This window comes from Punica granatum, chromosome 3, assembly GCF_007655135.1.
Source record: "Punica granatum isolate Tunisia-2019 chromosome 3, ASM765513v2, whole genome shotgun sequence".
In the NCBI taxonomy this organism is placed as follows: Eukaryota; Viridiplantae; Streptophyta; class Magnoliopsida; order Myrtales; family Lythraceae; genus Punica; species Punica granatum.
The window spans coordinates 7,370,240-7,383,299 of NC_045129.1; the positions used below are offsets into that span (position 1 = coordinate 7,370,240).

The 13,060-nt window shown below is 41.1% G+C and overlaps 3 protein-coding genes across 5 annotated transcripts; 2 read left to right on the forward strand and 1 right to left on the reverse strand.

Annotated features, from left to right (window-relative positions):
* Positions 1 to 190: 190 nt before the first annotated feature.
* Positions 191 to 2,309, forward strand: LOC116200930 (protein JINGUBANG). Its single transcript, XM_031531902.1, has one exon. The coding sequence runs from the start codon at positions 625 to 627 to the stop codon at positions 1,996 to 1,998; it is 1,374 nt and encodes a 457-aa protein (XP_031387762.1). The 5' UTR covers positions 191 to 624; the 3' UTR covers positions 1,999 to 2,309.
* A 533-nt stretch (positions 2,310 to 2,842) lies between these two features.
* Positions 2,843 to 6,893, reverse strand: LOC116200929 (protein root UVB sensitive 4). 3 transcript variants are annotated; one of them, XM_031531899.1, is made up of 10 exons: positions 6,179 to 6,890; positions 5,575 to 5,721; positions 5,257 to 5,403; positions 4,776 to 4,838; positions 4,613 to 4,689; positions 4,343 to 4,448; positions 3,982 to 4,084; positions 3,720 to 3,868; positions 3,554 to 3,619; positions 2,843 to 3,191 (listed from the first exon to the last, which is right to left on the reverse strand). In XM_031531899.1, the coding sequence occupies exons 1-10, from the start codon at positions 6,686 to 6,688 to the stop codon at positions 2,955 to 2,957; spliced, it is 1,605 nt and encodes a 534-aa protein (XP_031387759.1). In that variant the 5' UTR covers positions 6,689 to 6,890; the 3' UTR covers positions 2,843 to 2,954. The 3 variants fall into 3 exon arrangements, with proteins under 3 accessions (XP_031387759.1, XP_031387761.1, XP_031387760.1); XM_031531901.1 differs by having other exon boundaries at positions 2,875 to 3,191; positions 6,263 to 6,893; XM_031531900.1 differs by having other exon boundaries at positions 2,875 to 3,191; positions 3,554 to 3,616; positions 6,179 to 6,889.
* A 1,216-nt stretch (positions 6,894 to 8,109) lies between these two features.
* Positions 8,110 to 8,732, forward strand: LOC116200326 (B3 domain-containing transcription factor VRN1-like). Its single transcript, XM_031531184.1, has 2 exons — positions 8,110 to 8,581; positions 8,725 to 8,732. Exons 1-2 carry the CDS (start codon positions 8,161 to 8,163, stop codon positions 8,730 to 8,732), a joined length of 429 nt encoding a protein of 142 aa, XP_031387044.1. The 5' UTR covers positions 8,110 to 8,160.
* The last annotated feature ends 4,328 nt before the right edge of the window (positions 8,733 to 13,060 follow it).

Sequence of the window (13,060 nt, forward strand, 5' to 3'; positions counted from 1 at the left end):
AATTAAGAACTTCTAAATTCGATACTAGCGATGGATTTATCCATGCCTATTTATTAGCTTTTAGGATTTTCATTTCAATATATCAAGCTCATGAGCATCTTTTGTAATAAAAAAAATTACCTTCCGTATTTCAACCAAACAGTACCTAATGCATATCATTTTTTCTTTTTGCTTTTTTCCGGTCATAGGAAAACTTGGAGATTGGAAAACAAAAATCGATAGGATAACCTTTTCCCTTTAGAAGAAACTTAAAAAGAAAAAAAGAAAAAAACATTTGACAGACAAAATCCCATCAGTTAGACCAGAAAGATGCCAAAACATGTTATTCCCTTCTGTTTTCAGTTTTCACACCAAACTTCCTCCCCTGAATTTAAGACCCCAGCCCCATCGCTTTATGCCTCTCCTCATCTTCTCCCATTAGCCTCCTAGGCTTGTTTTCTTCTAATCTCAGCTTCCTCCTTATTCCATCCCATTCACTTCAATTGATCTCCATCGATTGATTCGTCTCGTTGCTCCTCTACGTATCGGAGCGCGTGGGTTTTGATTTCCTTTTTCGTATTAGCGTGTGTGTGAAGGACGTCGGGTAATGCAACATTAGTCGTACATAAAATCTTGGGACAACCTATGAAGAACTTTAAAGCAGGTCGCATATTCTCTGATGAGAGGAGCTCGCGCGGAAAGGGATTTGACCGACTAAAAAGCACCGGCTCCAATGAAGACGATCCCGCCTCTAACCCGCCGAGGTATGACAAGGAAGAGCCGGGATTCATGGACACTTCTCCTTCCTTTATGACGTCGTCTCCGCTCACCAAGTCTCCGTGGTCAGCTCACATGAGTCCCATGGAAGCAACGGAGGCCGAGACCTTCTCCCCGAACGTCCTGATGGGTTCTCTTGTCCGGGAAGAAGGACACATATACTCCCTTGCCGCCTCGGGGGACCTACTCTACACGGGTTCAGACAGCAAGAACATTCGGGTGTGGAAGAACCAAAAGGAGTTCTCGGGCTTCAAGTCCAACAGCGGGCTGGTAAAGGCGATCATCATAGCCGGCGAGAAGATCTTCTCGGGCCACCAGGACGGTAAGATCAGGGTGTGGAAGGTCTCGTCCAAGAGCCCGAACATCCACAAGCGCATAGGTACGCTCCCGACACTGAGGGATTACATCAAGAGCTCGCTGAACCCGAGCAACTACGTGGAGGTGAGGCGGAACCGTAACGCTGTCTGGATCAAGCACTTTGACGCCATCTCGTGCCTCAGCCTGAGTGAGGACAAGAAGCTACTATACTCGGCATCGTGGGACAAGACATTCAAGGTTTGGAGAATATCCGATTTCAAGTGCCTGGAGTCTATCGCAGCCCACGACGATGCCGTAAACTCTGTAGTTGCGGGCTTTGACGGCCTAGTCTTTACTGGGTCAGCAGATGGCACGGTTAAGGTCTGGCGGAGGGAGCTCCAGGGGAAGGGCACGAAGCATTTCTTCTCGCAGACCCTGCTCAAGCAGGAGTGCGCCGTCACGGCTCTGGCGGTCAACGAGGACGGGACAGTGGTCTACTGTGGCTCGTCGGACGGGCTGGTCAACTTCTGGGACCGGGAGAAGCATCTCTCGCATGGAGGGGTCTTGAGGGGCCACAAGCTCGCCGTGCTGTGCCTCATCACGGCTGGCAACCTAGTGCTGAGCGGGTCGGCCGACATGGGAATATGCGTGTGGAGGAAGGAGGGCCCCGACCACATCTGCCTGTCCGTGCTAACGGGCCACAACGGCCCCGTTAAATGCCTGGCAGCGGAGAAGGACCAGGAGTCTTTCGGGAGCGAGCAACGATGGATCGTGTACAGCGGCAGCCTGGACAAGTCAGTGAAGATGTGGAGGGTGTCCGAGCAGGCGCCGCCAATGCAGAGAGGGGCCCAACAGTCGGGGACGGCATCAATGGAACGCCGCAGCTCAGCCCGGTTGTCTGCATCCCCAAGCCTCTCTCCTCAAGGTCGGGTTAGCCCGAAATGAACCTAGCTAGAATAGAGGGGTTGACGGTATTATCGGTATATCAATTTTCAACATGTAAATTGTAATTCTTGTGATACGCGCATGTTTGAATAATTGATTGATTACAAGGGCTTGTTGGCCACATAATGCCAAGAAGTTAAGAAAGAAATTATTGTATGTCAAGTGTCAACATTACTCCCCAATCAACATGCATGGTATATTACATCCATGCATGAAAATTAAGGGAAACATGGATGAGTTAGTTATATGTAATCATCTTTCAAGAAATCATGTTTATCGAAGATATATTTATCCATGCGGAATATTATTTACTGATATCGAGCATAAACAAGGGTACATGTACATCAGAAAACCAAAATAACATCGATCTCGAATGACATATCGAAGAAAACCGCAAGATAAACATATGTAGATGTACAGTGGCATCAACTGGTAAGAAACTGTTACCCAAAGACATTCCTGAGTAAGCTATTCTCGGAAACACCAAAACTATTTGCCTTTCAAAAGAATCTTATACGTCACAAAATTCTTTCATATGGGAGATGAGAGAATTTCTCGACTGCTCAACCGAAATACATCAATAAAGAATTAGTAATCCTTCTCGTTTCTTACTTTTGCCATTGCATTGTGGCAAGTTGGGGGAGGTTTGACTATCTCGTGAGCTCAAATTGCTACAGAAGTCAAAGGGTTGACAAGTGATGCAATAGTTTAATGCTAATAATATAATTTAAGATACTAATTAGGCACATTTTATTTGACAAAATACAGTGGGACACCCTTGTGATTTGTTTGATTACAAGGGTCGGCATGGTATCGAATGTATGGATAGAAACGGATATCTTAATGAAAGCGAAATATGACCAACAAGACTTGGTAGTTCCATTTCATTAACTGAAAAAATGCACAGTGAGATTACAAGGCTAACCAGAGAACTCTTTTTCGACAAGCCTTCATGTTCAATCATCTACAAAACTGTACCTAAGCTGCTCCTCTGTACTCAACAGAACATTTTTGACTGCCCAGCCCGCTGCCGAGATCTGCTCGCTTACCATTGGAAGATCCTTTTTGGCACGCTCCCGACTGTCCTCAGTCACTCTGAACCACTCCTTTGAGATTGCGTCGGAAGCATAGGAGTCTAGACTTCGATCCCAGAAAGTCCTGTTCTTGAGCAGAGTCTTTCGAACATAACATGCCTTCACCCCAAGAAAACAAAAACAGAAAGAAGCATATCAGATCCATACCCAAGCTACTAATCAAGTAATGGAGTATTAGAGCGGTTGGGATTGTAAAGTTGTGCCTATGCAGATTATCACATCTGCAGATGAGTCAAATAAATGCCAGTTAAATTTACCATGGACACTACTAGATTTCGTATTTTAGAATTTATGGATCCAAACATAAATTCGGTGAAGAAACAAAAATATGCAATTATGGAAAAAGGTCAGGCCTGGAAGGAAATTTGTCCTATGCATGCTTTCTTTTGTGTTGCTCAAGTAAAAAACCAATAGGGTAAACAGTTGTAGACGAGAATTGGCAGAGAAATATTTGCAATCACCTGCAACAAGCCTGCAATTATATCTGATGTGGCAGCACCTTCTCGAAGGCAAACAAGGATGTTCTGCTAAAATTTCAAATAAAAGGCATCAGAAAATATAATCCAACAGGACACATCATAAAGAAAAGAGAGGAAAAAAGAGGCAAAAGAGCAAAGCTGGACTTACCTTCTCGCTTTGGTTTAGTCTGCTGTACGATTCCAAGCAGATGAAGTAATAATCTTTACTGCTGATGGACCTCATCGTCATCATTGATAATTCAGGAATCTTAACCTTTGTACCTAAGCAGCCTATTCTGACAGGCCAAACTCGTTTTCCTGAGAAAAAAAGCGCAATGCTTCTTTTAGTTTTTCTTAGCAGTATTGTAGATCAGAAATAGGTCCTACTAGAACTCCAAATGCATCAAAATTTAGAGGGAGAGATCTCTCACCTTTGACATTAAAGATATCAATCCCTTCCTCATTACTCACTTCAGCAGGTAAAGGCACACAGCCAAAATCGATCCAATTGTTCAGAATAATCTCGAGCCTGCCCTGAATATTCGGCCCAAACAACCTTTAACCGTTGAACTAAAATCTCTTCACTTAGGAGACGAGTAATATATACATCATTCTTATATGACTTAGTCTTCGAATTATAAAGCAGACAAGAAAGAGAATCATAGTGCGTCTTTGGGTTGAGAAGTGGACAATATATATATAGAGGAAAAATGAAGGTGTTATAAACTGTGCTTGCATGGAAAAAAAATAAAATTGTTATCCTATCAAATCTTCAACAGCATAATGGACCACCTTAGTTAATGTTTGCAGATGAACATGCTTCAGCCCCTGATATATTCCAAGAAGATCTATAGCTGTGAAAATTGGGTATACAGCAAACAGTAAAGCTGCTAGCAATCTGCCAGACAAACATCTCAAGTTTAATTCCCAAAATGATAAAAAATTACTGGGAACGTGATTAGAAACAAGAACTCTAATTTCATTTATAGCTGTGTACCAACCGACTTAACAAGAAGAATGAACAAATAAATAAGTAAATAAACAGAGATGAAAAATGAGAACCTCTGGTTATTCTTGAATAGCATATTGAGCAACGCAGCTAGCGCAAGCCCGACATTATCGAAGCAAACTGATTGAATCTGACAGTCAATGTAAGAAAATAAAATCAGTAATTGATGATGAGAACTGCTTCTACGGAAAAAGAGGCATCGTATTAAAATCTCACTTGTGCCTTTGCAGAAACTTCACCGAGGTTATCTGCTATGGCAAAGCTTCGGTGAACAGCAGACTAACAACAAGATATTAACGACAAAAGACACAATAGTCAAAATTGTGTATATCATAAGATGAAAAGTTGGGCAATAAATCCTGAGACTAGAGATAATACTGGTCGAACAACGAAGCACAATAAGTGTCACTAAAAGAAGCATTATAAATGCAGAATCATGACAATCATGCCGAATATCTTAATCTCTTCTTCCCTGCATTGACGATGTTGAACAAAGTCCAATCAATTGGTTTCACAAAGGTAGAAAGTATTTGTTAAAAATAAGGAGAATTCCTGGGTCTGAACTTCCTTTGCTAATTTTGCATATACAATATGCTTTATTTCTTTCAAACGGGTCTTTAACTTACTTCAGAAATTTCAAGAGAGAAGAGAGTCCAGCACAAGACGAAGATATATGAATGAAAGATAGTATCCTTACACCAGTGGCTAAGTAGCAGGCAAGGCTGATTTGCTTGGCAATGTTGGCTATGGAAGCCAGAAGCAGGAAGTATTGCGGGAATGTGGGAGTCAGAAGCTCTAAACCGACGCTCAAACTGAAGAGAACAGAAGTGGAGAACCGAACCCTCTTCACAAGAGATTAAACAATGTCAAAAGAGAAAGATATCCAAGATATAGGACATTTCAAGGAGCAACTGGAAACCATAGCTCTAAATAATGAAAACATATACATGTAGAACCAAAATACAGAAAAGAAAGCCACAAAAAATTAAGTTGGGGGGATGGAAATACATAGAACCTTTAAATTGGTGTCAAATGCTGATGCAAGGCTAGCTGTGTAAATGCATCGGCTAAGACGACCGAGGCCATCCTTCAAGACCCAATTCAGAGCAGCAGCAGATGGAAGGGAACGGGAGTACCCAATTCCTATAGCTCGGAACATTGCCTGCCATCAAATTTTTTGGTATTCACACCAGTTACCATGTATACATGCCAAGCCTAATGAAATTTTACCACTTGCCAAAAAATAAAAATATAAAGGAAAAAAAAGAGAAAAAGGACAAAACATAAGATTGCTTGACAAACTAAAAGAAAAATATTACATGTTCACTATATGCATCCCAGACATCACAACATGTATAGTCTACACTTTCCTCGTACTAGACATTCCACCAACCTCATCATTTCTCTTTCTCAAGGATAACACAACGACCCAGTAAAAAGAACAGGACATTCAATGGTCCACCAAGACAGCAGCATTCTTTCTTGAAATAATCAGCGTCCAATGAAGACTTATCAAACCAAACATAATCAGAACAAATGGTGATCGCTTTGAAAGATCATTGGCGAAAGTCTGCAGTTAAACCAAATCATTCACTCTGAAACACATGGAAATTAATTACCTGAGTGGCAAGAACCTGAAGAGCAGAGCTGAACACTCTGTGCAAGAACTTCCATTTCACATACTTCACATAGTTACTGCTCACCTGCTTCGGCAAAAAGAAATCCCTAACCGCCGCCCCACAAACCCTAGCTGCCCTTCTCGCCCCGCCACCTAAGTCATCGAGACAGAACGGCGCTGCCGCACGGCCACCACCCCCGACGCCACCAAAACTCACGAGCCGCAAACAAGTCCCGTCCCACACGTACCTAGAGACCTCGCTGGACCTCGTAACCACCACGGGAAGCCTAACGAGCGAATTGGGTCCGCCCGGAGGAGAAGAATCTTTTCTCACTTCCCGCTCTTCTTCCCCGGGCTCAAAGTGAAGTGGGGCTCTTAAAGAATTAGTGAAAGTTGGGAACTTTAGGTGGGTCTTCAGGTTTCTGGAGAAGGGAAGCTGAGAATCGAAGTGGGCTTTGTCGGGTTGCCGTGGAGGTTGGAAATGGCGGGGAGCGTAGAAAGCGGATTGCATGAGAAATGGCGATGATTGTAGCTCTCTCTCTATCTTTCTCCCTCTCTCTCTCTCTCTCTCTCTCTCTCCGCCTCTCACGTCTCAATCTGACGGGTCTCTGGCGAGTTTGTCGGGTAGAAGACACGAAATTCACCGGACACGGACAGAGCTGCCGAGCTCTGAAGGCTGGAGGCGGCTATCGCTTCTTTCCGGCAGTTCGGCGGAACTTTCCCTCGCAAAAGGGCGGAAAAGGCACGCGGAAATTTTGATTTTGCACCCTAAGATTTCTTTGGGGTTTATTTTGCACCCTAAAGTTAGTATTATCCCATTTTGCACCCCGTAATTTGGCCTTTCGTCCCGTTTGACACCACATACTCAAAATATAAGTACAGTAATATTTATTTAATGCTCGGACTAAAATCAAGAGCTTTTGAATTTAACAAGCTGCATTGCTCGATTTCATTGTGTTCATATTCATTCCCTGGAGGCCCAACCAGCCTATCGAGCCATGCGAATGAATCATCGCAGCGATACTTGCAGTGCGAACGCACACAATAAAACAAACTCTCAGAATGAGCAGAAATTCTGTTTTCTCAATATTGAAGATCGTCCCCCAGCAGGAAACATGTCTGCGGCACATAGATCAATCGTACAGACAAGGACAATTCTGTTAGCTCCATCCCAACTGCCCTGTCTTCATGTGTGGCAGCGGCTCTATTCCAACAATTACGTTCGTTTCTTCTCTCTCTTTATGACTGAGACCACTTCTTGAGATCAGATAGAGGGAGAGGAAGGAAGAAGGGCTTGTTTTGAGCTTTCTTTCCATGGCTTCTGGTTCTCGTGGCACAAGGGGAGGCCGGCACTCTCAGTCCCAGTCTTGGAGGAACTCCTGTGTCCTGGAGACCCCACACTTCAGCAGAATTCTGAATCCAGAGATACTTCAGCTCGGGAAGCTTGTGAGTATCCCCTATAACCTTTCTACTCCAACCAAATGCGCCCAAGATCATTACTTTTAGGGTCTGATAATCTCGGTTTATAGCAAAGTAGTTGTAGGATTCTTCTTCATTGCCCTGCTTTCAGTTTCTCTTCTTGTTTTATCCCGAAAAGAAATTAAAGATTTGAACTTCTGAAGATTATGTAGTTCGTTATGAGTCGGCTGAGCCTTAGCTAGTATTCTGTTTAACTAATTTCTAGCTTGTGAGTAACCCCTATACTCTTTCTGCTCCGACCAAATGCGCTGAAAGTAATTTCTTTTAGCGTCTAATTATCTTGGTATAGTGGCAAAGTAATTGGCGTTTCTTCTTCATTGCTCTGTTTTCAGTTTCGTTTCTTATTTTATCCCGAAATGAACATAAAGATTTGAAACTTGCAACAATAATGTGGTCTATTACGACTGTTCCTTAGCAACTATTTCTGTTTAATATTCTTCAGGACATGTTACTCCATCTGACTGCTAGCTTAGTATCTTTTAGTCCATCCTGGAGACGTTTGAGATGGAGTATGGGAGGGATCTGTCAAGCCCGACACTTCTCAAGGTCTACAATGGCAAAATTTGGCAAGTTGTGCTTCGAAAACTGGGTGGCAGTATATGGTTATGTGGTGGATGGAGGAAGTTTATGAAAAAATACAAGATGAGGGAGGGGTACTCCGTATTCTTCAGGTATGAGGGGAGCTCTGTGTTTGATGTAGTAATATTGGACGAAATTGGGATGGAGATTGAATACCCCTCGAGATCGACCCATAGCAGGAGTGCTAGGGCCAGAAGGCCATCTTCGGTGATAGATATAGGAAATTCAACTGAAGAGGAATCTGGTGATGAAAGTGATGAACCATTACAGTCCTCGGCTTCCAAAGTGAAGGCTGACAACTCAGGGAAGAAGTATCGGGCAACCTCAAGTTCATCAGAAAGGACAGGTTTGAATTTAGTTCGTAATACTCATTTCAGCCCTGTTATTCACCATGATCAATTGATTATAATTTGCTAGGCCAATTTAGACATCATAAGAGATGTCCGTGTGAGTCTGACTAGCAAGTTGAATTATCGATTTCACTCATAGTTCAATAGCTCCACAAGCCGAATGTTAATTTGCTTTCTTTCCTGCATTTACCATTGAAGCAAAAAACTCTCTTTCCTGATTTGATGTTAAACGATCACCTTTTCAAGCGCAGCCTTAAAGATAATGAGTAGATGGTTGGATTTTGATTGAGTTAATTTTATTTTTGAGCCATCTGGGTGATTTGTGAATGAAAATTTTCCTCTACTCTGTGGCTAATATAGGTGGTGGAGGTGTTTAGAGGTGGGGCACAGCTCGAGGTTCGGCAATGCTCCTGAAGCCGCTAGTCAGTTTGAAATGGAACACCCTTCCTTTCAGGTTCAGTTACCATCTTATGTGAACCCTTTATTGCAGAGGAGGATCAGACGTTGATTGTCTTCCCGCATTTTCTTTTTGGGCCCTAGGATTTATGACTTTCATGTAACCCTGGAATTCACTTACATCGAGCTCCCGGACCAATTGCAGGTGGAAGTTGACAGTTCTGATGCAGAAGTTGATGGTGTTGGTTGTCAGAAGGAACCAAAGGCAGCCGAAAAAATTGAACCCTCCTTCGCCTTATCGAAGGTTGCCTCAGGACGTGGCGGTGGGACCATTGGGAGTAGTAGCCCAGTGCTGAGGGCAGGGAATTCCCGTGGATCCTCGGATTGGCTGCCACTTGAACAAACCATGGGACACACCTCCAGCCTGCAGGCTTCTCAAGCATGCCATGGAAGTAAAACTGAAAACGCAGTATACCGCTCCGAGTACTGATCTTTACTCCTAACAATTGTGGTAGGGAAATTCAAAAACCTGTGTTTCGGTAAAAGACATCTCGCGATAAAACTATGACAAATCCGTATTTGATTGGTAGCTAGTTAAGTGCATGTAATACCCTCTCTATTCTTGATGCCTGTGCTGGACTGCTGGTAATTAACCTGGAGGAGGAAAGTCTTGTCGAAATGAGTAGTGTTTCTTCCGTTAGTGACAGACCGTGGTAAGTTTACTAAATTGTATCGGGCAGAGTATGTCTTGCTTAGTATTGTTGATGAAGATGCCTCCTGTGTTCTTATATGTTGTTACTCTTGGAATTCTCGGTTCTGCATTCATGCGAAAGCTCGCGCAAAATTCTTCATTTTCCTATTCCCGGTTTTCTACTGAGTTCCCTTTGCCAGCGAGAGAAACAGAAAAAACACTTCATGGACTAAGCCCACCATTAGAAACGCATGGTGCATAAATGACTGCTAGTAACAGCAGTTTTTTTGTTGACAGCAAATGAGCAGCATTGGTCGATTTCACTGTGTTCTTGTTCTTTTTGGGAAGGCCTGACCATTCCAAGACGCTCTAAGATAGAGCCACAAGCTTGTTGAGTCAGCGAATGAACCATAAGTAATGATACGGTATTAGAATTCCGATATGAATTATGAGAGCAGGGAAAAAGCAGGGCAACTTCTACCGCACCGGTACCATAGAATTTTCCTGAGAAACGTTCAGGAAAAAGAGCAGAGGTTATATCTTCCTCAATCATGAAGATCGTCCCAGCAGGAAAAACAAAAAGAAGAAGAAAATAAACAACAGAAAATAGAAAACGGAAAAACAAAATTGCGGCCAATAGTGCAGAGTTATTAGGGCATACTCCAATCTTCAAGCAGATTCTTGAGTCTTGCCTTTTTCATCCTCTTCTGCAGATTTGTGTGATTCCCAAAAGCCCGTATTTCACGGCAGATTTAACGTAGGCAACAGTTCTTGAATCAGAGGGCATCGTATTTGGCTTGTGGCGGTGGCCGGGGTTTACATAGCCTCTTCGACTTGTGGAACTTGTAAAGTGAGGTTATGCAAGTAAGAAAGGCTAGGGGCGGAGAGTAACGTTACTAGGAATTGGAGAAGAGAAGTTTCCATAAGAGCTTGCGGACAGACGCTAAGCCTTGGATAAGTATTTGCGGGTGCTTCTTTGGTACGAGAAGGAGGTATTTATACACAACTAGATGAATGCCCGTGCTTATGCGCTTGATAGAATTACTGGATTACAATAATAATTGTTGATAAATAACAAAAATGACCGAGGTAGTAAGTTGAAAAAATTAATATTTTAAATTTGAGAACACAATCTAAGTCATAAACTCTAATTAGTATCAATATTTCTTCTCAACTTTCATTTCTTCTTGCTCAAAAGACCGTTCTTTCTTTTTTTATTGATTCCCATCGTGTTTAGAAGGATTTCGAATAACTATAGAAATTAAAATTGTTCTTCAAAATTTTTTGAGATAATTATTGAAAGTAGAGCTTTTCTCAATTAAAGTTACTTCTCTAGAAGTTAAAATGCAGCTACGCAAAGTCCACCATGACATACTTATGTCTTATGACTTCCATTAGTGCAATTCTTTCGATGTTCCATAATCGCCGTGGCTAATTGACATTTAGACATTTAGTCACAATTTCACTCGTGGTTACATGAAAGACCATGCAATCAAGGCTCAAATATCATTTGCTAAGAAAATACGCTACAACAACAGACAAACTAGAAGAATTTCATGGACATGAAATCAACATTTGAACGAGAATTATTTGTCGATAAACTAAAAAACTTAATAAATTAAAGTACAGGACAAATCAATAAATGTCACATGTGCCGAACTTATTAGATTGGATCAATAATTGTTTAAGGTGTCGAAATATAATAATATTTCACATCTTTATCAATGAAAGTCTAACCCAAACTTAAAAAATGGTGTACCAGCGACGGCGTGTACCTATACCTATATACGGTAATCAATGAAGATATTTCGGTCTCTATCGGTGCTCTCTCCCCAAACCTTAACAACCACCGGAACAAAACAGCCGCCGCTACCCCCGCGCGTCCAGCTTCGCTTGGGCACGTCTGGCGGCGATTTCTCCTCCCCTACTCTGATACCAAAACAAAACAGTCGCTGCTACCGCCGGCGCGTCCAGCTTCGGCTAGGCACTTCCGGCGGCGATTTCTCCTCCCCTACTCTGATAGATCCTTCACCCTCCTTCCTCTGTTTCTATCAGCCTCTCAGTTCTCAACCCGTAAATTCGACTCCATCTCCCTCTGATAACAATAATTATTTAGACGTAGTGCAACCAATTCTCGGGAACTTCTATGTAATCGCGACCGTTAGATCATTGAATTCGTTTCATTAATAGGAAGGATTTGATGGTCCTAGTTAGGTGGGTGCAGGAGCTCCTTGAAAAAATCTCAACAATTAGGCAGTACAAGTAGATAAGTTCGCGTTAATTATTAAACTATACATTTGGTCCTTTAAATTTAAATAATTTTTTATTTTTATCATTTTTCTAATTTTTTATCGTTTAAATTCCTATACCGTTGAGTATTTTTCTATTTCAGTCCTTTTTCTTCTTTTTTTTTATTCGTTTTCATTCTATGCCTTTAATTATTTTTCTATTTTCGTCATTTTATCATATTTTTTATTAGAAAAATGTTTTAACTTTGGTCTTCAACCTTGTAAAGTTATTATTTATTTTAACTAAAAAATGTAAAAAAATGTTTTATTTTAAATTAGGCAGTACAAGTAAAAAAAAAATATTTTTTCAATTTTATCCTAATGTCGCACCTTGTAATGAATAACCTATACAATTTTCATATATTAAAAAGTTAAATTAATAATAATCGAATTATTTGGTTTGATCATTCTGCATGTAGTGCGGATGTAACTCTAATAATCTCTAGTTAGCGAAATGCGAGAGTTTCATTTCGACAACTCTTTAACAGTATAAATTTCATTAATTTTCTATTGTTTTAATTTTAACAAAGTTCACTTAATTATTATCTATAAATATTCACGAATGAGGATTTAAAATTTCCCCCAAAAATTAAAGATTTTCTTAAGTGAATGATTATTTTATATAATCCTATAAATAATCCCACGAAAATAATTAATAATTATAAGAAGATATAGCTCCGCAAATTTATTACTTTCTCTGAAATGGTGCTGCTCTCATGCATCAATATGTTCATTTTTCCGGGCAACTGAGATGGCTAATTGCTAGTACGTGTCTCCACCCAAAATAAAAATTTAATTGTGACTCTCACAAAAAATAAATAGATAGAGAATGAAAGAAATGGAAATTGAAAACTTTATGAATAAAATTAGTAATACTATACAACCTTAATTGTTGAAGTACGATTGGTACCGACTGGGGTTACGATGACTTCAGAAACGAAATGGAAATTACTACCAGAAATTTCGGCATTTCCGAGAAAAAAATCTTCAAAAAATTAGTCCGAAAAGTACATTTTTCAATGGAAAGGTATCATTTCCTACGAATTTCTTAGGGAATTTCGAGGGAAATGATTCCTCGGAAAAGGGATCTCGAAATTTTT